The sequence below is a fragment of the Octopus sinensis genome, linkage group LG29, assembly GCF_006345805.1.
Source record: "Octopus sinensis linkage group LG29, ASM634580v1, whole genome shotgun sequence".
Lineage (NCBI taxonomy): Eukaryota > Metazoa > Mollusca > Cephalopoda > Octopoda > Octopodidae > Octopus > Octopus sinensis.
Genome location: NC_043025.1, coordinates 12,644,656 through 12,672,236, shown reverse-complemented (window position 1 = coordinate 12,672,236; position 27,581 = coordinate 12,644,656). Strand labels below are relative to the sequence as shown.

General features: G+C 38.4%; 2 protein-coding genes across 8 annotated transcripts in view; one reads left to right on the top strand and one right to left on the bottom strand.

Annotated features, from left to right (window-relative positions):
- Positions 1-9,300, top strand: part of LOC115226066 — an 18,511-nt gene extending 9,211 nt beyond the window's left edge. The window contains exons 3-5 of one of the 3 annotated variants that reach the window (XM_036514964.1): positions 425-1,650; positions 8,276-8,277; positions 9,288-9,300. In XM_036514964.1, the coding sequence (XP_036370857.1) occupies positions 425-1,630 (1,206 nt within the window). In that variant the 3' untranslated portion in view covers positions 1,631-1,650; positions 8,276-8,277; positions 9,288-9,300. Of the gene's footprint in view, positions 1-424; positions 4,114-8,275; positions 8,278-9,287 lie in introns of those variants that run through there. The other 2 variants (XM_036514965.1, XM_029797041.2) reach the window with 2 other exon arrangements.
- LOC115226042 (zinc finger protein 271-like) lies at positions 958-27,581 on the bottom strand. Of its 5 annotated transcripts, none has more exons than XM_036514968.1 (5): positions 24,544-24,879; positions 23,193-23,508; positions 23,114-23,126; positions 21,333-22,769; positions 968-1,055 (listed from the first exon to the last, which is right to left on the bottom strand). In XM_036514968.1, the coding sequence occupies exon 4, from the start codon at positions 22,757-22,759 to the stop codon at positions 21,404-21,406; it is 1,356 nt and encodes a 451-aa protein (XP_036370861.1). In that variant the 5' UTR covers positions 22,760-22,769; positions 23,114-23,126; positions 23,193-23,508; positions 24,544-24,879; the 3' UTR covers positions 968-1,055; positions 21,333-21,403. The 5 variants fall into 5 exon arrangements, 4 of the variants coding, with proteins under 4 accessions (XP_036370861.1, XP_036370860.1, XP_036370862.1 ...); XM_036514967.1 differs by lacking the exon at positions 968-1,055 and adding an exon at positions 6,141-6,183 and having other exon boundaries at positions 21,335-22,769; XM_036514969.1 differs by lacking the exons at positions 968-1,055; positions 23,114-23,126 and adding an exon at positions 6,141-6,183 and having other exon boundaries at positions 21,335-22,769; positions 23,391-23,508.

Sequence of the window (27,581 nt, the reverse complement as noted above, 5' to 3'; positions counted from 1 at the left end):
CTTTTACTTGTTTCAGTCAGTTAACTGCAGCACCACCTTCAATCGAGCAACTCGACCCTGGGACTTATTCTTTGTAAGCCCAGTACTTATTTTATCGGTCTCTTTTACCGAACCGCTAAGTAACGGGGACAAATACAGACACACATATACGACGGGCTTCTTTCAGTTTCCGTCTACCAAATCCACTCACAACGCATTGGTCGGCCCGGGGCTATAGCAGAAGACACTTGCTCAAGGTGCCACGCAGTGGGACTGAACCATGTGGTTGGTAACAAAGCTACTTACCACTCCTGCGCCTATATAAAAAGTTACATGGTCAGTATGGGGCTCGAACCCACGACATTCTAACCGGCCTTCGTTACAATAATTTTTTATCATCGTTATTTTTTTATATCGATAAAATTGTTTTTTTCCTTAATTACAGACAAGCACAACGAGAAAGAATGACAAGCCATCCCAGTGCGACACCATTGCATCTTCCAAAACTATTGACCACACTAGCAGAGACAAAAGCTACGTTGATAAAAACTCTTCAAATTGCATCGGCTGGGCTTATTCCACTAACAACAATAATAATCATGCTTTTCCATCTCTGTATGGTACTGCATCAATCATTGCCGTCCCTAATCTCAACCAATTCCACCAGGTCGAGGACCAAGCTCTGGATCTTACACAGAACCACAGAAACTTTATGCCTGGCAACGGATCTACCAAAGAATCTCTTCTCTCTGCTGACAAATTCCTTAGTAAGAAACAATTTCCTGTCACTGTTATTCCAAAAGTTGAACAGACAGAATTGTCAAACGAAGGTCGCTCAGAGAAAGCGAACGAAATTCTTTCTTTTGTGAAAGACGCTGTAAAACTTTCTGACGACAATATGGAAGCTTTTGTGATTGTTTCAACAGCGCCGGACCAGTTTTCATTCTGGGGTTCTTCGCAATTCGTTAATAAATTCAAATCTTCCGAGCCTTTAGTTCCATACCACCCAGTAAAGTGCCGCGACTCTCTGGAAGCCGACCAAAGTTTGTTGACTTCGATGAGAACAACAGCAATACCTACAACAAAAATGATGAGAGAAACTGTATCAAATAAAATGAACCAATCGCATTTGATAAGAAGCGAACATGAAAGAAAACAGGGGCAGCAATTCTCAGGTAAAAAGCAGAACTGTTTAAAGATCCCTTCGCCATATTCTTTCAAGCATTCAGCACTGTTCCTGACAAATTTACTTCACAAACGGAACGCAACAACTGCAGGTGCTGTCGTACAAGTCCCAGGTTTTAATGCAACAAAGAATCCAAACAAACACAAGACGAAAGCCTTCAAAAGGAAGCCGTCCACCCAAGACACGGACATCAATGACAGCCGAGAAAAGGTTACGTCTAAATGCAACGGGGAAGAGCTTCATGACCGTCGGGATGTTGACAGCGAGGAGGGTGATGAAGAGGCGCCGAAGGAGAACGTTGTCATCACTCTCATGCAGAAAGAGCGAAGCCAGGCACTTCTGCGGATTTTGAAGTCGAGGAGGAACAAGGCAGGGAAGAATTTCAAATTTGGAGCAAATGTGCAAAACGGGTTGACTAGAGATGTAAATCCTGGTAAAATTAAAAATATATCTCTTGTTGAGTAAACACTGCTTGGCCACATGCTGTCATAACGAGTGTGTGTGTGTATGTATTACATTTTACAATAACATATGTATGTCAGAGGTGTTTAAACCCTCTCAGGGAGAGATGTATTCAGAGGCACTCCCAGTAAGTATGATCCTTGTTATACGGTAGACAGCAGCAGGTGTTTTAAAAGGTACACCATACATTTTCTAAGCAATGAAGTCATCCATAACTTGTAGTAAGCAACATTTATCAAAATAAAAGTATTCAGAACACAGTAACAAAAATTTGCAAACATATTTACATTCCCATATAACAGGTAAGGACATCATTGTATTACGGATAGGTTTGTTCGACTCGGTGCTGCTAGCTTAATTGCGCACGAATTGTACTTATATATATATTATTATAAAATACACGGCTTTACTTTGAGATTACCAACATTTGCAAATAAAATACAGACAGGAATTTTAGTGCTCCAAGTGAGCTATATTCAGCTTAATAACCACACTCAAAAATATATATCCTTCTTCATAAATAGCTAAATCTTTTCAGTCATTTGACTGTGGCCATGCTGAACTGCCGCGTTTAGTCAACCCCAGGACTTATTCTATCAATTTCTTTTGCCGAAACGCTAAGTTAACGGGATGTAAACATATATACACACACAACAGGCTTCTGTCTACCAAATCCACTCACAAGGCTATAGTAGAAGACACTTGCCAGACCATAAAATACGCTTCAACACACAAAGAATCTTGCAAACAAAATATATACACACACACATATATATTAGATTGTCAAGAAAGTTCTTGTGGTTTTGAACCTTTAGAAATAAACACCACAGTTTTGCCATGGTCCCTTTCTATTGACCAATGCTGGCTGTTGTTGTCAGAGTTTCTTATGCAATTCATCCATTTGCCGACAGTACTTCTCCACTTGGATCCAAAAAGCTGTGATCCATGAGACCACCAAACAGTCACCATGACCTTCTGTTAAGGCAAGTGCCGTGGAGCTTCGTCAGCATACAACCACTTAGCTGACTGTCACAATCTGGTCGTTCTTGTTACATAAAAGAAGGGAAGACAACACTTCAAAACAGCATTTTGTTTTGGTTGTTATTTAACACATGTGGTGGAAATCAGGCCAAACGCATCATTGATATCGCAAGCTGTTTCAGCAGCATTTTGGCCTAGCTAGGACAGGAATAAGAAAATTGTGCACATTATTCGAAAAGAGTAACAAATTCCACAAGAACTTTCTTGACAGCTTAATACACACACTTTAAAATTTCCATGTATCTATGATTTTAATTCAAAACAAGACACATGTACTACTGAGCCAGAGGTGGTATCAAAAGGGTTAAGAATTGTTTCTCCACTGTATAGTTTAAACCTTCTGTTACCCTATTCCTGCTATATGTTTACTATCAATCAATTTTAAATATAACAAAGAATTTCAGCTAGTGTTAGGAACAGAAATTGTGACTAAGGTTTAGTGGAAGATTTTAATTCAGAACTTATGAAAGCAGGACATTTGTAGTACAGGGCTGGGTTGGTAATGAAAGGGTTAAGGTGCATACACTTCTACATGACTTCAAAGACACACACAGCACATTTTCTACCTCACATCATCCTATAATGATTGTTTGTCCTTAATTAACTTTACAAGACATTCCTTATAAGTTGTTGTTGTTGTCATCAATAAGGTGGCAAGCTAGCAGACAAAATGCTTACTAGTATTCCATCTGTTGCTATGCCACCAAGGCCAATAAATTAAGTACTAATGAAACACCAGGGTTGGTTTAATCAACTCTACCTCTCCCCCAAATTTCAGGCCTTGTACCTATATTAAAAAGGATTATTATTATTACTACTATTAAGGTGGCAAAATAATTAGCACACCAGGTGAATGCTAAGTGGCATTTCTTCCTTACTTTAAATTCTGAGTTCAAATTCCTCAAAGGTTAACATTGCCTATCATCCCGATAAATTAGGTACCAACCAAGAACAGGGATCAATGTGATCGACTACCCTCCCCTCCACAAATTCCAGGCCTTGTGCCTATATTAGAAAGGATTATTATCATTAAGATGGGAAACATTAGCAAACCAGGCAAAATGTTAAAGATGGACGAAATGACACTTAAGTTCTGAGTTCAAATCCCATCGAGGTCAATAAATTAAGTACCAGAGTTGATGTAATCAGCAATTCCCCTGCCATAATTATTATATATTGATTTATTAATGTTAGTTAATTAGCCTTTGATTCACTGCTGAAGACACCTCCCTGTCAACGATATCTCTCAGTCCACCACCCCTTCCATCAATACGACCTCTCACATTTCTACAACATTGAAATTCATCTCTGCCACATCAGCCCCTGTTCCGTTTCTTTAGTGCCTGAGTGTGGAGGAGAAGATATTGCAGACTGACAGCATCATTGTCCACTGAAACATGCTATGTGACAGATTGAATGATTTTGAAATAAAAAAAGAGGAAATATTTTGTTGTTGTTTTTACATTTGCCATGTCCACCTTAATGTAAATTTAGCAGAGTCTGGATTGTTGCAAGCATTAAGGACACATCCTTGACTTGCGGATAATTCATTCACTTCCTCCCATCAATCTTCTAGGATTAGCAAATATATATGGCGCGGATGAACCAGAGCCCCGCAAATGTCCATCAGGTAAAGAAAATGATTGCACTAGGAGCTAGTATAAGAGTTACTCTAAAAGGCCACACGTTTAAGAATAAAATATATGACCAGGGGGCAGCCATCAGCGTTAGTATCGCTGGTGATGTGGCCAACCTTTTCACGGTATGGTGGGACAGAAGGCTTAAGGAACGCCTAACACCATACTCGTGAACATGTACTCTTGCTATGTTGATGATATCAACATAGTGGTAAAGGCACCCCCACAAGAGAGTACTGTTGATATAATAATAGAAACTAATACTATGGAGAGCATTCCAGCAAATAGCTAACTCCATCCACCAGAGTATTAAGGTAACAATAGACTACCAGTACTAGACACAGAACTCTCGCTAGAAATTGTGAATAATAAAACCCAGATCCTTTATTCATACTATGGCCTCAAAATACTTGATCCACCGGAACTCAGCCAAATTCAATATTTTTATGGCAGACCTCATCAGAATAATGAGAAATGTGTCACGCATATGCGAGCCTACAGAATTAAAGAGACACATACATTATTTCATTCACCGCATGCAGTTCTCAGGTTACAGCCATAAAGAAAGGGTCAGAGTATACAAAGGAGCCATAAAGAAATTTGATAATATATTATGTAATGATAGGAATGGGATTTGCCCACTCTATAGGTACAAGTCATGGAACACTATAGAAAGGACAAAAAAAGAAAATAGGGGAGGCCACCTCTTGGTATGATCGCCATAAATACCAGAGTGTCATGTTCGTTGACACCACCCCTGGAGGTGAACTGGCATACCGCTTTAGAAGGACCCTAGACAAACTTAAGCTAAGGATTAAGGTTGTTGAAAAGCCAGGCAATAAGACAACGACATACGTAGGGGAAACGGCAAGAAGCATAGGAGAGCGGGTACATGGACATTGGAGACAACTCAAGGAAGGTAAAAGCTCATCGATTCTGTACCAACACGGGGGATCAGTCAACAACATAGAAATTAAAATATTGTCCACACATAGAACAGATGCAACAATCAGACAAATTACAGAAGCTACACACATAATAGAAGATGAACCTAGCCTGAATAGGAAACTGCAATGGAACACTAGCACCCACCACAACATATGATGGTAGAGGATCCCCACAAACTGGTTACAATATAGACAAATATATAATTTTTTTTTTTTTGATTTATTATTATTACTAGTATTGTTGTTATACATACGGATGTAAACACATGAACGAGAGATATAAGCATGCGCAAATGAAGACATACAAAATGGCTGACGGTTAGTAAGGAGAGACACAAATAAGGAAACAAAGGACAACTGATGAGGTCACAGGAGTGTGACGAAAGAACTCTGGCCGAAATAAGATTAATGTAAAAAATAACACTGAAGCAAAATAACACCAAATATATAGTGCGTGTGTTTTTATTGGCTAAACTGGCAAAATGACCATTCCGAAATATAGCAATATATACCCTGTGGCACAAGTTGACCAAAATTCAGAGTATGATAGAAGAAGGCTTGCTCCTCCTTCCATAGAAGAAAAGATTGATATCGGACCATGTTAACATCAAAAAGGTGCCTTTTTTTTCTATTGAAAATTCCTATTTTTTGACTGCTGTGTCACCATTTTCGGTGTATTTCAACCAGAAAACTGTTCACTTAAAGAGAATAACAAGCTACATGAGGCAAAATTTTTACTTTTCAAAAATTCCAATTCTAAAGGGTCGAAACAAACCCGAGCAATACTACTAGTATATACAGAAAATAGGAACTACATGTGGAAATGTAAGAAGAAAATGCACAGTGACGATAGATGTATACAATTAGATGACGTTTGAATTTTAAAGAAAAAAACCTGTCTCTAGAAGGGCTGTTCACAAAAAGTATGTCAGTAATTATCTAGACTTACAATATTGCCCATTACACCGTTTTCCCGGTCATCCCGAAAACGTATCTTCTCAAATTTCTTTAAGAAAATGACTCTCCCCAGACAATAAAATTTGCTTCAACACACGAATTCATATAAAGAATCTTGCAAGCCAAATCCCAAAACGGAAGATATAAGTGTAGTCTGTTTCTCTGCTATTTCAGAATATTCCAGATGGCTTGGCATTAAAGGACATTTTTACTAGTGAAGCCATAACCCGTGGCCCCTACCTGGGACGTAGTCAGTTCACCTGTGCATACCTTCCTCGTTCTGACCTGTTGAGGCAAGTGAAAATCAAATAAAAATAGATGAACATCATTGGAATTTGTATCCTTGTGGGTGGCACATAAGAAAACCATCCGAACGTGGCCGTAGCCAGTACCGCATCGACTGGCCTCTGTGCACGTAACAATCACCATCCAATCGTGGCCGTTCGCCAGCCTCGTCTGGCACATAAAATCACCCACTACACTCTCGGAGTGGTTGGTGTTAGGAAGGGCATCCAGCTGTAGAAACACTGCCAGATCTGACTGGCCTGGTGCAGCCTTCTGGCTTCCCAGATCCCCGGTCAAACCGTCCAATCCATGCTAGCATGGAAAGTGGACGTTAAACGATGAACAAATTTTACCCCGTTTGTATCAATCTTTGGTAAATTGCAATGGAATATTTCATTTAATTGGCATTGTTTAGTAAAACTTCTCTACTTCACTGACTTGAATGCGCTGAAGATGATATCGTATTCTCATGAAACTTGGATAACGAAGGAGCTTGCAACATCTTCGGATATTGACGAAGATCACAGTTGGTGATAATAACACAGAATCACTTAGGAATCATCATCATCGTTTAACGTCCGCTTTCCATGCTAGCATGGGGTGGACGATTCAACCGAGGGCTGGCAAACCTGATGGCTGCACCAGGCTCCAATATTGATCTGGAAGAGTTTCGACAGCTGGATGCCCTTCCTAATGACAACCACTCCGAGAAATAGAAAAGCATCATTATATTTCGGTGAGAGATGGAAAGTGAATTGTGTGAGGACAATATTAAATGTAAATCAGTGCCTTAAAAGGATTAATTTTGTTGACGAGATGCCGAAAGATATAGGGAAAATAGCATATCCTTGTGATGTTTGCAAAAAGACATTTTCTCGCAAAGATAGCCTCTCTATTCACAAACGTACTCATACAGGAGAGAAGCCCTATCACTGCGACATCTGTGGTAAGTCGTTCACTCTAAGTGGTAACTTAACAGCTCACAGGCACATTCATACAGGAGAGAGGCCGTACGACTGTGACATCTGTGGAAAATTGTTTTCGCGGAGTGGCAACCTGACGACCCACAGCGACGAGAGACCCTACCTGTGCAACACCTGTGATAAATCATTCTCGAATGGAAGCGCTCTGACGAAGCACAAACACATTCATGCTGGAGAGAAACCATATCGTTGTGACATCTGTGGCAAGTCGTTCACTCAGACAGGTAGCTTGACCATTCACATACGCATTCATACAGGTGAGAAGCCATACCACTGTGACACCTGTGGAAAATCTTTCTCTCTCCACGATCAATTAACTACTCACCAACGTGTTCACACAGGAGAAAAACTCTATGTTTGTCATACCTGTGGCAAATCGTTCTCTCAAAGAGCACACTTGACTAAACATAACTTCATTCATACTCAACCCGAGTGACTCTGCCCTGTTCATCACTCATTTCCCTCCACTCATCTGCCAATTGACTCTCACACTCCTGCAGACCTATTTCTTTACTACCCACAAGGGGCTAAACACAGAGAGGACAGACAAACGGATTAAGTCGATTACATCGACCCCAGTGCGTAACTGGTACTTATTTAATCCACCCCGAAAGGATGAAAGGCAAAATCGACGGAATTTGAACCCAGAACGTAACACCAGACGAAATACTGCTAAGCATTTCGCCCGGCGTGCTAACGTTCCTGCCAGCTCGCAGCCTTAATTATTTGAAATATTCAAAGGGCTGGGGTCAATAAAATAAGTACCAGTTGACCACTGGGGTAAAAAAAAAAAATTAGGCGTAGGAGTGGCTGTGCTTACCAACCACATGGTTCCGGATTTGGTAGATGGAAACTCAAAGAAGCCCGTCGTATATGTATATCTGTATTTTTTTTTTTTTGTTGTCCCACCCCCAAAGTTCGTTTCTCGTTGTGTTCAACGTTTTTTTGATGTCTTGTACCCATATATGCATGTATATGTACATAGGTATGTATGTATATATTTATATTATATTATATTATATATGTGTGGATGCAAAAGCATTTTGCCTTGAATAGAAGCGAAAGCAAAACTGGGTTGAAGAATAAAAACTCATTTTGAGAGAAAAAGTTAAAGAATGTTGTGGCGATAATGCTAGAATATTCGGACAACCTTCAATTTTTCTTCTTTTTTTTTTTTAAACTTAAATATCTCTTAATTACACAATTTTTCAGTGGCGGCAAGCTGGCCCGGTCGTTTAGCGCGTCGGACGGAATTGCTTAGTTGTATTTCGTCCGCCGTGACGTCCTGGGGAGGTTCGCTTCCCCGGGACGTCTTTGCGGTCGGAGTACTTCTGAGCATTTTCGTTTGGCGCGCTAATTGGCAAGCTCGTCGCCTTTTCGATCCCCTTTTGCATTTGACCTAGTTTAATCTGACCCCCAAATCGATAATGACCAAGAGGAAGTGACGTCAGGGTCGGTGCCGAAAACTGAAACAAACATTTATTGGAAGGAAGTCTGTTGCTCGCAGAACTTCGTGTTTGGCACACCCTCATGGAACTTTACCTTTAATTATGTTTTTAAGTAGAAGTCTGTCTTGTATTGATGTCAGGTGGCAGAGACGTAGCCAGAGAGTTTAACAAATAGTGAAGAAAGGAATATATATATATTTGGTTGTCAATGGGCAACCTGTGGCCTGACGAGGACTCCCAACGAAAAGTTATGAGGTAAGGCCATTCCGTTTTATTGCGCATACATACACATTAATATTATATATATGAAATTATTGTATAGTGCTCAGGTGCCCCACAACTTGTCAAAAGTGCGTATAAAGCATCTGCAGTGATGTAGAAATGTCTGGGAAGTGAACAGTGTATGAGTCAGATAGATGCTTGCTTGTGTGTATGGAGGGGAGGAGAAGATCAGGTGTAGTGTGGGCGAAGGATGCAGTGCTCCGATAATTAACAACTGATGCCGGCAGTTTGTTCCATGCTTCAGCAAGTCTTAGCATGAAAAAAATGTTTGTGAAAGTCATGGAAGGAGCTGTGCTGTTTTCTGATTTTGTAAACATGTCCACGGGTGTGGACATATATATGTGTGTGTATATCAATGCTTTTCAAACTTTTTGCTGGAGCGGAAACCCAAGGAAGGATTCCACTGGCTCCAGGAGCCCCTGTGCAATTATTTAATAGACTTGTACACACATATCTGCACAGGAGAAACTTTTTGCGGAAACCTGGTTGAAAACCACTGCTATATATATATATATATATACATACACACTAATAAGGTTTATTTATATGAATTTGTGGAGGTGTATGTATAAATAGCTTTAGATATAAATATCTGGTACTTGTTAATTGTCGTGGTCCCGGTTTTGCACACGCGAATTCGCGCGCGCGCGTCAGACGTAGGTACTCGATACCCTACGAGGTGACTTGCGCATGCGCGATTCCCGCTAACCCCCCCCCCCCCGGAAAAAAAAGGATTTTTTTTAAAGATACCTTTCTGCTTTTTAAGACAAAAAGGTGTTGGATTTAACTAAAAATATATATATATGTGTGTGTGTGTATATATAACATATTCAATTTTACACAAAAAAATTACATAGTCGCTTTCCTCGCGGATTTACAGATAAATGAATTAATTACTATTTTACAGAATAAAATTAATGAATTAATTATATTAATTAAATAATTCTTGAAAATTAATTATTATTAATAATATTTTTTGAACAAAGTAAAAAGTAATTACTTTTTTTTTACAGAAACGCGAACGGGGAATTTTCAGTTTAAAGTTTATAAATAAATACATTTCATGTGTAATGTAAAATAGTAGTCAATTAATTAAATACTTTCTTTTTCTGGGGTATTATTCTTGTTCAAACTCGTCACATATTTGTAACTTTTCGATGTAAACCTTTCAAAGTAAGTCTTAAAAAGTTGCGGCAGCTTAGCAGAAATGTCACGTTATAATTTCTACCATGCAATGGTTTCAATACACGCGGGAGATCATACCCCTTCAAACTTTATATCATTCTGAAACATCTTTCAGAATATTCATCACACGACCGTTTTCATTTTGTCCAAATATTTTTTTTCACAGAAACTCATCAATGCTGTTCCTTCTGCTGTCTTCTCTCTCCTTCTCCCTTATTTACTTCAGGCAATCTCCATCTATCGCAAAAAAGGGATTTTGAAAATCTTTGTCATGATTTTAATTCCGAGGAGTATCTTTTAACATTTTTTTATTTTCGAATATCTCATTCTATATGTGGCCTTTTATTTTTCTCAAGTTAATAAGTGCCAGTAATGAGAGGAACATATCACAATTTTCAGTTTCCTTTACATGTTCACATAATAATACATATTATGTCATTTTCTGTTAGGAAAGGCATAATTAATTTCAGTTAATGTTGTCTAATTACCACAGTATTATGTAGATAACAGTTTGTTTATAAGGTTTTTATTGCCTACTTCAGAAAGCACATGACAAATATACTGAATCGGACAAGAATCTAATAAGACTCAACATCATGACAGTCAAATCCTTATTCATGTATTTTCGTTAACTTGGGTTTCAGCCCAAAACAATCTTTCATAGTAGGACTACAAATGTTTTTGAAAGAATATATTTTATCATCAGAATATATATACTTTTCTCACACTACAATTAAGATATATTTTTATTTTAAATCGTTCATTTTTCTCCCCCCCCCCCACCAAAAATTAGTTTGAAAGAGGGGACAGAGAAAGTTCTAAAACTAACCAATCAGAGCTAACTGAATGATAGTCAGCTAACTGATACTGAAAATAACTTTATTTTCAGTTTATCTTCATCAGTTGAACTGTGAGTTAAATTAAGAAAAAATGTTGTATGAGATAGAAAGCATCGTAAAAGACTTTGACAGTATCTATTCATTCCTAAAGGACGAAAAAGTGTTGAGTTCCTCAACTCCAATTTGCTCAAAATGCCATAGAGAGATGACTCTTATAAAACACAACCAGGAAAAAAATTTTTCGCTGCCCAACTCACAAAGGGGAAAAAGAGTCGATTAGAAAGAAATCGTATCTCGAAAATAGCAGATTGAAACTGCACACAATAATCTAATCAACAATCCATACCAAATTGGTGGTGTCGGACACGTTGTTGAAGTAGATGAAAGTCTGATGTGTAAGAGAAAATACAATAGAGGGAGAACGCCACAAGAGAGATGGGTTTTTGGAGGTTACGACAGAGAAGGTATTTAATTAATTGACTACTATTTTACATTACACATGAAATGTATTTATTTATAAACTGAAATTTCCCCGTTCGCGTTTCTGTAAAAAAAAAGTAATTACTTTTTACTTTGTTCAAAAAATATTATTAATAATAATTAATTTTCAAGAATTATTTAATTAATATAATTAATTCATTAATTTTATTCTGTAAAATAGTAATTAATTCATTTATCTGTAAATCCGCGAGGAAAGCGACTATGTAATTTTTTTGTGTAAAATTGAATATGTTATATATACACACATATATATATATTTTTAGTTAAATCCAACACCTTTTTGTCTTAAAAAGCAGAAAGGTATCTTTAAAAAAGATCCTTTTTTTTTTCCGGGGGGGGGGGTTTAACGCGCATGCGCAAGTCACCTCATAGGATCTCGAGTACCTACGTCTGACGCGCGCGCGCGCAAAACCGGGACCACGACAATTAACAAGTACCCCATTGGTAACAAGTACCCCATTTTCTTCTTAGCAATAATCTCTATTCATTCATTCATTCTAAACACTAATTGAAGCACCCGTTAGGAACCCACACGTGTGTAACTACCTGTACGTGTATATCTTGGTGGATTAAAATTTATCTAAACATTAACACGACATGTCTGTCCCATAAGAGCCAGAATAACTCCCATTGTAACTTTAATAAACTCATGGTCTTTAGGTTGAAATTTTACAACTTAATCTCTCTCTATATATAAAGCTGAAGTTGTGTGTGGCAGTCTTCAACTAACACTATCTCCTCCGAGACCCTGTGGGGCAAGTTGACCAAAATTGAGAGTATGATAGAAGAAGGCTTGCTCTCCATTCTGTAGAAGATAAAATTCAGATCAGACCATGTTAACACCAAAAACTATTTACATCAAAAAGGTGGGGGTTTTTCCTTTGAAAATCCCTATTTTTTGCCTGCTGTGTCGTCATTTTTCGGTGTACATTAACCAGAAAAATGTTCACTTAAAGAGTGGTAGAATGTGTCAAAATAAACCATCTTTTTCTCTTGGCTTTATTGAGAAAATTCTATAATTGACAGCAACGATATAGCTGCTAAGTGGTCACTGGACGTGCTAGAAATAGCAGCCGAATATCTCGAATTACCCCAATTTAACGTATATAAGGAACCCCCAAATTTTGGGGGCCTAAAATTTGTGAAAAAGGTTCTGTAAGAGATTATAAAACTAAGTTCTTTTCGGTTTGAACGGCAGTTTTTTAAAATAATTTCGATGTAACTAAACACTTTATACACTGATAGAATGTGTTTATAAAACATCCTTTTCTTTTGGCTTTATTGAGAAAATTCTATGGTTTGCAAGATATTTGTTGGTTCTTTTCTTCTTCAATTTCAACCTATCAATGACGTCTATTGAGGTGAATTCAATTTCTATACATATCAATACAAATATACACAGACAATATTGTCATAGCAACCGTTTACACGGATATCTGAGGTTGATATCATTGGCTGAAATAGAAAAGCGGTAGTGACGTCAGGCGACCAGTGACCGAGCCTGAAAAACCATTCTTTTCTCTGGCGATAGGTAAACGTTCGATCCCAGTCTCCCGTACCCACCGAGGGACCTGAATTTTTTTCTCTGTTTGTTTCAATAAGGAACAAGTTGTCCTTTCTCTGTCGATGTCCTGACAAAGCCAGGAGGGCATTTTTCTAGGTGAGGCCATAACATTACTATTCAAGAACCTGTCCCGGTTTCTTTCTTATTTTATAAAGATCCTACATTCCAAAGCATGAAATTCGCATCTTATAATTCCTCTCTTGGCGATCCTTCGGTATAGGTACTGGAAAGTGGCTTTGTTTACATTACTGAAGATAATAGAAACCCTGTTCTCCCAACCCCTTATATACTCTTTTACTTGTTGCGGTCATGCTGGAGCACCATCTTGGAGAAGTTCTAAGTAGAATAAATTGATCCCTTTACTTTCTTTTTTTTAAAGCCTAGTGTTTATTCTATCGCTCTCTTTGCTGAACTGCTAAGCCTCAGGGACGTAAACACACCAACACCGGTAGTAAGACACACACGACAAGCTGAATCAAGTAGGAGATGCACTGGACATTATTTCTATTCATTCAGCTACACGTATTTTAAGAGACCACCCTTGCTCCTCCAATACGAAGGATGTGGTGTAGTCTGTAAATATGGAGACTTCGTTCAAAGTTGTATTAAGTAATATTGCTTTCAAATTTTGGCACAAGGCCAGCAATTTCGGGGGTGGGAACTAGTTGATTAGACTGACCCCCCCCCCCTACTGTTTTGAGTATCCCCTCTAGTTTACACTGTTTCTCTGTAATTTCAGAATTCCCGATGGTATGGTGTTAAAGGATATTTTTACCCTAACCCCTTAGTATTTAAACCGGCCAAAATAGTTAATCTGTTTTATGTTCAAACTGACCAGATCCAGGCTCTCACACCTACCCTACAATGTGATTCTACATTAAGCAATTACACCATCAGGATCTTGAAGATATGAGATAATGCATGACTAATTCAAATCAATAGGCATTATGTTTGATAGAATAATCTGAACACTAAAGGGTTAAAGGAAAATTTTTACACAAAACAGACTTCACCTTGTTTAAATATGTTTTTGGTAGAATTCCTGTGGAATATTTCGTCTGGCTGAGACTATTTGCAAAATTCCTCTACTTCTGCTCTATATTTTAGGGAGAAGGAATTCTGTACCTTATTTACATTGGATGGATGTGTGTCGACAAACAATATGAGGACACGTATCTGTCCAATGTAAATCATTTCTCTACTTCGCTGTCTGGAATATATTGGATGTTTTATTCTGATTACACAGGAAAATTATGGAACGTGAATCGTGTGATAATAATGTGGACTGGAATTTAAAAGGACTGGTTTTAGTGATGAAATGCCAATTGACATATCTGTAAAAAATCATATTCTCAGAAAGATATCCTTGCTACTCACAGATGTATTTACACAGGAGAGAAGCCATATCAGTTTTCTGGTTGAAATATACGAAAACATGGTGACACACCAGTCAAAAAATTGGAATTTTCAATAGAAAAAAAAAAAGCACCTTTTTGATGTTAACATGGTCCGATATCAATTTTTTCTTCTATGGAAGAAAGAGCAAGCCTTCTTCCATCATACTCTGAATTCTGGTCAACATGTGCCACAGGGTATATATTGGTGTTAGTTTGCTTCAGAGTTCTTTCGCCACACTCCTGTGACCGCATCAGTGGTCCTTTGTTTTCTTATTTGTGTCTCTCCTTACCAGCCGTTTTGTATGTCTTCATTTGCACATGCTTATATCTCTCGTTCATGTGTTTTACATCCGTATGTATAACAACAATACTAGTAATAATAATAAATCAAAAAAAAAAAAATTATATATTTGTCTATATTGTAACCAGTTTGTGGGGATCCTCTACCATCATATGTTGTGGTGGGTGCTAGTGTTCCATTGCAGTTTCCTATTCAGGCTAGGTTTATCTTCTATTGTGTGTAGCTTCTGTAATTTGTCGCATCTGTTCTATGTGTGGAAAATATTTCAATTTCTATGCATATATATATATGCGACGGGCTTCTTTCAGTTTCCATCTACCAAATCCACTCACAAGGCTATAGTAGAAGACACTCGCCCAGGATGCCATGCGGTTGGTAAACAACCTACTTACCACTCCTATATATGCACACACTTAACAAGAGCTGGCAGGTCAGAGAACTGTTGTTTTGGCAGGTTTTTTTATGGCTTTCATCATTTCGGGGGGTGATAAATTAAGTACTAGTGGGGTCGAATTATCCCCCAAAATACCTGCCCCTGTGGCAGAATTATTAGCAGTGTTTTGGGTTCAAATTCCGCCATGGTCATCTTTGCCCTGCATCCTCTCAGGGTCCATAAATTAAGTACCAGTTGTGTACTGGGGTCGATGTTATTGACTGTCCCACTCACCATAAAATCCAGGCCTTGTACCCAGAGTAGGAAAGATTATAATAATATTATTGTAACTTTAAGCCCTTGTAGCCAATAGACGAAGTAATTACTATTAAGGCAGCAAGTTCAGAGACTGCTGAGGTTGACTTTGCCCTTACAGAGGTGGGGTTGATGTAATTGACTAGATCCTGTCGTTTCTACAGCTGGATGCCCACCACTCTGAGAATGTAGTGGGTGCTACTGGCAATGCACAAGTGCTAGCAAGGTGATACTAGTAACGATCACACTCAAATGGTGCTCTTAGCACTCCACAAGCACAGATGCCAGTCATCGAATTTGATTTCAAATTCCGCAGAGGTCGACTTTGCCTTTCATGGGTCAATTGGGCAAAGACAACCTCGGTAAAATTTGATCTCTGAATGTAAAATTGGAAGAAATGATGCTAATCATTGTCTGACATAGTAACCTCACCCACCTTATCTAAAACTATTATTATTCAGTAGTCTTATTAGCATGCTTTCACCTTACTACTGAGTGATGCTCCTATGGTTACTGTATTGAAAGTGTTTTGCGTAGGATGTGGGCAGTGCTAGTTTCTGTTACGTATTTGTCTGAAGTTCTTTATATCAAACCTAATGTAGCTACTATAATGGGAATTGTTTCTATATTTAGGTTTGTGCTATAAACTTTACTGTATTGACCTACCCTATATTAGTGGGTTTTCAACCAGGGTTCCACAAGAAGTTACAACACTGCTAAAATTGGCTGTAATTTTTAATTCAGATATGTGTGCATAAGACCATTAAATTATTGCACAGGGGTTCCACTCCAGCAAAAAGTTTGAAAAGCACTGCTCTATATACATGCTTCTTTCTATTTATCTCTCTCTATACATATCCGTTTTTCTCCTTACATATGTTTTATACGCACAATAATTTCATCAACATTATCTTTTTATATCAATAAAATTGTTTTATTCCTTTTTATCTAATTACAGACAAGCGACACCATTGCATCTTCTAAAACCATCGGCCACCTTCAGTCCCATAGCACCCAGTGAAGTGCCGCGACTCTCTGGAAGCTGACTTCGACGACAACAGCAATACCTACAACAAAAATAAGAGAAACTGTATCAATCGCATTTGATAAGAAGTGAACATGAAAGAAAACAGGGGCAGCAATTCTCAGGTAAAAAGCAGAACTGTTTAAAGATTCCATCAAGCACTGTTCCTGAGAAATTCACTGCACAAACGGATCTAAACAAACATAAGACGAGAGCATTCAAAAGGAAGTCGTCCACCTAAGAGGCAGACATCAGTAACAGCCGAGGAAAGTGATAAAGAGGCTATAGTAGAAGACACTTGCAAACCAAATATACATACACACACACATTAGGTTATCCAGAAAGTTATAGTGGTTGTGAACCTTTAAATTCAGATGCACACAAAAAAAATAAACAGAGTAGCCATGGTCCCTTTCTATTGACCAATGCTGGCTGTTGTTGTCAGAGCTTCTTACGCATATCATCCATTTGCTGACAGTACTTCTCTACCGTGGAGCTTCGTCAGCATCCAACCACTAAGCTGACTCTCACAATCTGGTCGTTATACAATTCGTGTGATGGAAATAGGGCCAAGCACATCGTTGATATCAGAAGCTGTTGCAGCAGCTCCTTGGCCTAGCTAGAACTGGAATAAGAAAGTTGTGCAAATTTGCTTCTTGTCCACATTATTCAAAAACAGTAACACAAGTTTTAAAACGATAAATTCCACAAGAACTTTCTTGATAGCCTAATACATACACACACATTTTAAAATTTCCATGATTTTAATTGAAAACAAGAGATTTGTACTACTGAGCCAGAGGTGGTATCAAAAGGGTTAAGAATTGTTTCTCCACTGTATAGTTTAAACCTTCTGTTACCCTATTCCTGCTGAGATGCTCTGTGTGTCTTTCAACCAATTTTAAATATAACAAAGAAGTTCAGCTAGTGTTAGAAACACAAATTATGACTAAGGTTCAGTGGAAGATTTTAATTCGGAACTTTTGAAAGCAAGACATTTGTAGTACAGGGCCGGGTTGGTAATGAAAATTTTAAGTTGCATACACTTCTACCTCACATCATCCTATAATGATTGTTTGTCCCTAATTCTCTTTACAAAATATTCCTTATAAGTTGTTATCATCAATAAAGCGACAACAGACAGAATGCCTAGTGGTATACCACCAATGAAACACTGGGGTTGATTTAATCAACTCTCCCTCCCCAGATTTCAAGCCCTGTACCTATATTAGAAGGGATTATTATCATTAAGATGGGAACCGGATAAAAATGTTAAGTGTCAATTTGTCCATCTTTAAGTTCAAAAAATTAAGTACCAGTCAAGAAGTGGGGTTGATATAATCAGCTCATTCCCTGCCATAATTCTTTCATTCACTGCTGAATACTTGGTCTTTGGATCTATTTCTCTAACACCTCCCTGTCAACAATATCTCTCAGTTCTCCTCCCACAAGTCATTTCTACAAATAACTACCATAGAAATTCATCTTTGCCACATCAGTGGAGGAAAAGGCATTGCAGACAGACAGCATGATATTGAAATGAATAAAACAAAGAGATATAGAGGAAATATTTTGTTGTTGTTTTTACATTTACTATACCCACCTTGATTAATTTTCCCTTTAGCAGAGTCTGGATTGTTGCAAGCATTCCTCTGAGAGCCATACAGACCATCAGGTAAAGAAAGTGAACATGTACCCTCGCTATGTTGATGATATCAACATGGTGGTAAAGGCACCCCCACAAGAGAGTACTGTTGAAATAGAAACTAATAATATGGAGAGCAAATAGCTAACTCCATCCACCAGAGTATTAACACCAGTATTGGACACCGAACTCTGTGTCACGCATGTTAAAGAGACACATGCAGTTCTCAGGTTGCAGCCATAAAGAAATTTGATAACATATTATTTAATGATAGGAATGGAATTTGCCCACTCTATAGAAAGGACCAAAAAGAAGATGGGGGAGGCCACCTCTTGGTATGATCGCCATAAATTCCAGAGTGTCATGTTCGTTGATACCACCCCTGTAGATGAACTGGCGTGCCGCTTTGCAAGCACCCTAGACGAGCCTAAGCTAAGGATGTTAAAAAGCCAGGTAGAACCCCTTGTATAGATAAGTACTATACTGTATGTAGATTCAGCCCACAAACTGTAAAGCCAGAAATATAGTATAAGATGTATAGAGGAATGATGCAGTAACAAAACAACGGCAAGAAGGGCGGGTAAATGAACATTGGAGAGAACTTAAGGAAGGTAAAAGCTCATCGAATCTGTACCAACATGCTGAACAGGAACCCGGGGGATCAATAACATAGAAATTAAAATATTGTCCACAGATGCATCTATCAGACAAATTACAGAAGCTTCACACATAATACAAAATAAATCTAGCCTGAATAGGAAACTAGAATGGAACAATAGCACACACATGACGGTAGAGGATCCTGAAAACATAATAAATACACAGATAAAAGGTTTTTTTTATTACTAGTATTATTGTTGTTATACATACGTATATAAACAGAAGATACAAATATTACAGGCATCCCCCCACACACTAAATAAACATAGAAGCACATAGAGATATACTCATGAGGAAATACAAAATGGCTGACGGTTAGTAAGGACCACTGATGCGGTCACAGGAGTGTGATGGAAGAACTCTGGCCGAAATAAGATTAATGGAAAAAAATAACACCAAATATATAGTGCGTGTGTTTTTATTGGCAAAATGACCATTCCGAAATATAACAATATATACCCTATGGCGCAAGTTGACCAAAATTGAGTGTATGATAGAAGACAAAAATTCAAATCAGACAATGTTAACATCAAAAAGGTGCTTTTTTTTTTTTTCTATGAAAATCCCTATTTTTTGACTGCTGTGTCACCATTTTCGGTGTATTTCAATCAGAAAAATGTTCACTTAAAGAGAATAACAAGCTACATAATGCAAAATTTTTACTTTTCAAAAATCCCAAAGGGTCGAAACATACCTGAGCAATACTGCTAGTATATATATATATAGAAACTACACGTGGAAATGTAAGGGGAAGTAAGCATAAGATGCACAGTAACGATACATATATATACAATTAGATGAACTGAGGTAAGAATAAAAGTCATTATTGTTAAAGAAATTCAAAAGCATACTGGTTTTGTAAATTTACTAATCATTGCTTTGAATGCACACCCCTATATATATATATATTAAAAAGTAACAACAATAAATAGAGGAATATTTATATAGGTTATAATTTAGAACAAACAGGGAAAGGTAGTTATAATATTCAAGAATGCATCTTAGCTTTGACATTTGAAACTCCAAATACTATGACAACTTCTTACTGTTTCTTCTAAATTATATAGTGGCTGCCCCCTCGTTATCGAGTATGGCCATTGCCCAAAGCTTAATTAAAGATGTTATCGTGCAAGAAGTTTTTTTTTTGAAGTGAGGAAAGGCTGTGCACTGAGTCAATCCCACTCACTAAGCAACAGCATCCGTAAAGAAAAACAAGTCAACATCATCGGTAGCCACTGAGCTGCAGGTTTTATGTCGGAGTTATCCCAGAAGGATGTCCCAATGGTTTAACCACGCAATCGGGTATTCAGTCCGATTATTTCTATGTCCCATGATACAGCCTTAAGACATTTATTGGATGGCCGTTGACTCTCAAGAGTTCCTCAGGGAGTCCGATAAACACCCTCCTCACCAAGCAAGCCTGGTGGGGTTGCCAACGACCCGACCATGCAACACATCTAAATTATAATGGACAGTGCTGAATTGTCAAACATTTAAACCAAATTTTCTCAAAACAACTTGTCCAACAGGCCTCCCCTTTGAGAAACACTGATTTAACCTAAATTTGAGACACCAGCAAAAGAAGAAATAAAGATAGACTTTTTTCTTTCTGTTCCAAAGAAAAACGATTTTATTCGCACAAATATGCAACCGAAGAGTTCAAAGTAGCAGTAATGATAAGGCTGTTGACTGGGGAAACACAAACATGGTTTAAACAGTAAGCTTGGCAGGAAAGAAACGTGTCTTTAAGCAGTACAAGAACAGCAAAAAATGGAAGGTGCAGTTATGTACAGGTTGACGGAAGAAAAGCAGGACAAAAACGGCTTTATCGATTGCATTCTCACCTGGTATCTATATATGAAAGGCGGCGAGCTGGTAGAAATGTTAGCATGCCAGGCGAAATGCTTAGCGGTATTTCATCTGCGTTACGTTGTGAGTTCAAATTCCGCCAAGGTCAACTTATCCTTTCGGGGTCGATAAAATCGACTTAATAACTATGTCTGTCCCCTCTTTGTTTAGCCCCTTGTGGGTAATAAAGAAATAGGTATCTGCATATCAAATTTGAGCACAATCAGATGGAGGATGCCCGAGATCCTAGAAGACACACACGGATTTTATATAATAGATTTGTACCCTTGAAGGTGAAGTAATGTACAGGTTGACAGAAGAAAAGCAAGACATACAATTCTTTTCATGTATCAAATAGATTTCCCCCCCATCATTTTAGAATGCTATCACTTGTAATGGTGTTTGATTTTGAAAGAAAGAAAGCCCAGAAAAACCTGTTCACAAAACATATGTCAGTAATTATCTAGACTTACAATGAAATGTCAAAACTTTCATGGATATTCATTGTTATACAAAGTGTTTCATCCAATGACTTCTGATATCGTTATTCTCCTGTATGATTGGATATGTGTGCAGCCAATTGTGCTTTTTGAGAGAATGATTTACCACAGATATCACACTGATGGGGCTTCTCTCCTGTATGAATACGTTTGTGCCTAGATAAGGTACCTCCATCGGAGAAAGATTTTCCACAGGCATCGCAATCATATGGTTTCTCTCCTGTATGAATACGCTTGTGTCTGGTCAAGGTGCCTCCGTCGGAGAACGATTTGCCGCAGATGTCACAGTGATATGGTCTCTCTCCTGTATGAATACGTTTGTGCGTCGTTAAGTTGCCACTTACGGAGAACAATTTTCCGCAGATGTCACACTGATATTGTTTCTCTCCCGAGTGAGTGTGTCTGTGTTTAACCAAGGAATTGCTCCGAGAGAAGGATTTAGCACAAATGTTACACCGATACGGCTTTTCTCCCGTATGGAGGTGTTTGTGAGCCGTTAAGGAATCATTCCTCGAAAATGACTCCCCACAGATGTCGCAGTGGTATGGCTTCTCACCTGTATGAATTCGTACATGCTTAGTCAAGCGTGAAGTTTCAGTGAATGATTTGCCACAGATATCACACTGATACGGTTTCTCTCCAGTATGACTGTATCCATGAGTGGTTAAAGAATCGTTTCGGGAGAAAGATTTGCCACAGATATCACAATGATGCGGTTTTTCACCTGTATGAGTTCGCATATGCTTAGTCAAGGGATCGGCTTCGGAGAATGATTTCCCACAGGTATCACATCTATATGGCTTCTCACCTGTATGAATGCGTTTGTGTCTATTTAAATGGCTGTTAACAGAGAATGATTTACTACAGATGTCACAGTGATACGGCTTCTCACCCGTATGGGTGCGTTTGTGTTTAGTCAAGGGACCGGTTTCTGAGAAGGATTTCCCACAGATATCGCAATAATGTGGTTTTTCCCCTGTATGAATCAGCTTGTGTACAGTCAGGGAGTTATTTCGAGTGAATGATTTTCCACAGATATCACAGTGATATGGTTTTTCTCCTGTATGTGTGTGTCTGTGTGTCACAAGTGCACCTTTTTGAGAGAATGATTGACCACAGATGTGACAGCGATAAGGTTTCTCTCCAGAATGAATCCGTTTGTGTGTGGTCAAGTTAGTTTTCTGAGAGAATGATTGACCACAGATATCACAATGATATGGCTTTTCTCCTGTGTGAATACATCTGTGAGAAGCAAGGATATCTTTCTGAGAATATGACTTTTTACAGATATCACATTGGTCAGATGCATCACATATGTCAATTGGCATTTCATCACTAAAACCAGTCCTTTTAAATTCCGATCCACATTCAACATTATCATCACACGATTCACATTCCATAATTTACCTTCTCTCACCACAATGCCCAGATGGTTTTCTTTCTTTAAATTTCAAATAAATATTTATTTCATTATATTGAGTTGTCCAGAAAGTTTGTGCTGATTCATAGCAGACAAAAATTGCTGCAGCTCAGCTAGGATGTATTACCCCACCCTCCATATTCACCAGATATTGCTCCTTCGGGTTTCCACTTATTCAGGTCTCTGCAGAATAATCTTAATGGTAAAAATTTCAATTCCTTGGATGACGTAAAAGGATTCCTTGCCATGAAACCACCTGAATTCTGGGAAGAGGGTATTTTCAAGTTAGAGGAAAGATGGAGACGCATTGTGCAACAAAATGGTTCATTAAAAATGTAATTCCAAGTATTTATCGACCTTTTTCTTCCTTTTAAAAATCAGCTGCAGCCTTAGGAGATGCTACAAAGTCCCTTGTAATCAGAATAAAATATCCAACATATTCCAGACAGCAAAGTAGAGAAATGATTTACATTGGACAGATATATGTACTCATCTTGATTGTCGACACAAATCCATCCAATGTAAATAAGGTACAGAATTCCTTCTCCCTAAAATATAGAACAGATGTAGAGGAATTTTGCAAATAGTCTCAGCCAGACGAAATATTCCACAGGAATTCTACCAAAAACATATTTAAACAAGGTGAAGTCTGTTTTGTGTAAAATTTTCCTTTAAGCTTGGTAAATGGTTAGGGTAAAAATATCCTTTAACACCATACCATCGGGAATTCTGAAATTACAGAGAAACAGTGTAAACTAGAGGGGATACTTAAAACAGAAGGGTAGGGGATGTCAGTCTAATCAACTAGCTCCCACCCCCGAAATTGCTGGCCTTGCGCCAAAATTTGAAAGCAATATTACTTAATACAACTTTAAACGAAGTCTCCATATTTACAGACTACACCACATCCTTCGTATTGGAGGAGCAAGGGTGGTCTCTTAAAATACGTGTAGCTGAATGAATAGAAATGATGTTCAGTGTATCTCCTACTTGATTCAGCCCGTCGTATATACAGTGTGTGTGTCTTACTACTGCTTGTCAACTGGTGTGTTTGCGTCCCTGAGGTTTAGCAGTTCAGCAAAGAGAGCGATAGAATAAATACTAGGCTTTAAAAAAAAAAAGTATTCAACTTAAAACTCCTCCAGGATGGTGCCCCAGCATGGCCGCAATCTAATAACCGAAACAAATAAAGGATGGGCGTAACTTCGGTATAGGTACAGGATACATTTCAAGAAAGTGCTTTTTATATATATATATATTGGCGCAGGAGTGGCAAGTAGCTTGTTTACCAACCACATGGTTCTGGGTTCAGTCCCACTGCGTGGCACCTTGGGCAAGTGTCTTCTGCTATAGCCTCGGGCCGACCAATGCCTTGTGAGCGGATTTGGTAGACGGAAACTGAAAGAAGCCTGTCATATATATGTATATGTGTGTCTGTGTTTGTCCCACTAGCATTGCTTGACAACCGATGCTGGTGTGTTTACGTCCCCGTTACTTAGCGGTTCAGAAAAAAGAGACCGATAGAATAAGTCCCGGGGTCGAGTTGCTCGATTAAGGGCGGTGCTCCAGCATGGCCGCAGTCGAATGACTGAAACAAGTAAAAGAGTATATAAGGGGTGGGAGAAAAGGGTTTCTGTTATCTTCAGAAATGTAAACAAAGCCACTTTCCGGTACCTATACCGAAGGATCGCCCCGGGACATGTTCTATTCCTCGCCAAAAGAACTTGCGTTGGGCAGAGATGAATAATAATGTTATGGCCTCACCTAGAAAATTGCCTCCTGGCTGTGTCAGGACATCGACAGAGAAGAAGAGAAAGGACAACTTGTTCCTTATTCAAACAAACAGAAAAAATTCAGGTCCCTCGGTGGGTACGGGAGGCTGGGATCGAACCCCGAAGGTTTACCTACCGCCGAAGAAAAGAATGGTTTTTCAGGCGCAGGCTCGGTCACTGGTCGCCTGACGTCACTACCGCTTTTCCATTTCAGCCAATGATATCAAAGAATCAACCTCAGATTTCTGTGTAACGGTTGCTATGACAATATTTTGTGTGTGTGTGTGGATGTGCATGTATGCATTTCTTGATTTTGTTTGCAGTTTGTATATTATACATATGTATATTTGTGTATGTAAGTATAATGTATAGAAACTGAATTCACCTCAATAGACGTCATTGATTGGTTGAAATTGCCGAAATTAAACAACAAATATCTTACAAACTATAGAATTTTCTCAATAAAGCCAAGAGAAAAAGATGTTTTATAAACACATTCTACCAGAATACGAAGTTTAAAAGTGTTTAGTTACGTGGAAATTATTTTTTAAAAACTGCCGTTCAAACCGAAAAGAACAATGTATTATAATCTCTTACAGAACCTTTTCCCCAAATTTTAAGCCCCCCAGAATGTGGAGGTTCCTTATATACATTAAAATAGGGTATTTCTAGCACGTCCAGTGACAACCGAAAAGAACAATGTATTATAATCTCTTACAGAACCTTTTTCCCAAATTTTAAGCCCCCCAGAATGTGGAGGTTCCTTATATACATTAAAATAGGGTATTTCTAGCACGTCCAGTGACAACCGAAAAGAACAATGTATTATAATCTCTTACAGAACCTTTTCCCCAAATTTTAAGCCCCCCAGAATGTGGAGGTTCCTTATATACATTAAAATAGGGTATTTCTAGCACGTCCAGTGACAACCGAAAAGAACAATGTATTATAATCTCTTACAGAACCTTTTTCCCAAATTTTAAGCCCCCCAGAATGTGGAGGTTCCTTATATACATTAAAATAGGGTATTTCTAGCACGTCCAGTGACCACTTAGCGGCTATATCGTTGCCTTGTTGCTGTCAATTATAGAATAGACAGTACTTTCACAAATATACATACATAAGCAATTAAACCGGAAAAAATAAGATTTTACTGAAGGAATATGGTTGATATGTTTCGATACAGGTATAGCTTAGGAAAGGAAATCAATTATATGTTGTACTGTAATTATATCAGGTTAATAGCAGTATTGCTCGGGTTTGTTTCGACCCTTTAGAATAGGAATTTTTGAAAAGTAAAAATTTGGCATTATGTAGCTTGTTATTCTCTTTCATTAAACATTTTTCTGGTTGAAATACACCGAAAAATTGGCGACAAAGCAGTCAAAAAATAGGGATTTTCATAGAAAAAAAAGCACCTGTTTGATGTAAATAATTTTTGGTGTTAACATGGTCTGATTTGAATTTTTTCTTCTACGGAATGAAGAGCAAGCCTTCTTCTATCATACTCTGAATTTTGGTCAACTTGCGCCACAGGGCCTCAGAGGAGATAGTGTTAGTTGAAGGCTACCAAACCTACCATACACAGACAACTTCAGCTTTATATAGAGAGAGATTAAACCATGAGTTTATTAAAAGTTACAATGGGGAGTTATTCTGGCTCTTATGGGACAGACATGTCGTGTTAATGTTTAAATAAATTTTAATCCACCAAGATATACACGTACAGGTAGTTATAACTATCCAGACACACGTGTAGGTTCCTAATGGTTGCTTAAATTAGTGTTTAGAATGAATGAATGGAGATTATTGCTAAGAAGAAAATGGAGTAACACCCCAATGATAAACTGGTATAATTAGATATTTATATCTAAAGCTATTTATACATACACCTCCACATATTCATATAAATAAACCATATTTGTGTATGTGTGTGTATATATATATACCAGTGGTTTTCAACCAGGGTTCCGCAAGAAGTTACAAAACTGCTAAAATCGGCAGTAATTCTCCTGTGCAGATATGTGTGCATAAGTCTATTAAATTATTGTACAGGGGTTCCTCGAGCCAGTGGAATGTTTCCTTGGGGTTCCGCTCCGGCAAAAAGTTCGAAAAGCACTGATATACACACACATATATATGTCCACACCCGTGGACATGTTTTACAAAGTCAGGAAGTAGCACAGCTCCTTCCATGACTTTCGCAAACATTTTTTCACGCTAAGACTTGCCGAAGCATGGAACAAACTACCGGCATCAATTGTCCGAGCACTGCATCCTTGAAAACTTCCCGAGATTCACCAACACTACACCTGATCTTCTCCCCTCCATACACACAAGCAAGCATCTATCTGACTCATACACTGTTCACTTCCCAGACATTTCTACATCATTGCATATGCTTTATACGCACTTTTGACAAGTTGTGGGGCACCTGAGCACTATACAATAATTTCATATATATAATATTAATGTGTATGTATGCGCAATAAAACGGAATGGCCTTACCTCATAACTTTTCGTTGGGAGTCCTCGTCAGGCCACAGGTTGCCCATTGACAACCAAATATATATATATATTCCTTTCTTCACTATTTGTTAAACTCTCTGGCTCCGTCTCTGCCACCTGACATCAATACAAGACAGACTTCTACTTAAAAACATAATTAAAGGTAAAGTTCCATGAGGGTGTACCAAACACGAAGTTCTGCGAGCAACAGACTTCCTTCCAATAAATGTTTGTTTCAGTTTTCGGCACTGACCCTGACGTCACTTCCTCTTGGTCATTATCGATTTGGGGGTGGATAAACGGGGTCAGATTAAACTAGGTCAAATGCAAAAGGGGATCGAAAAGGCGACGAGCTTGCCATATTAGCGCGCCAAACGAAAATGCTCAGAAGTACTCCGACCGCAAAGACGTCCCGGGGAAGCGAACCTCCCCAGGACGTCACGGCGGACGAAATACAACTAAGCAATTCCGTCCGACGCGCTAAACGACCGGGCCAGCTTACCGCCACTGAAAAATTGTGTA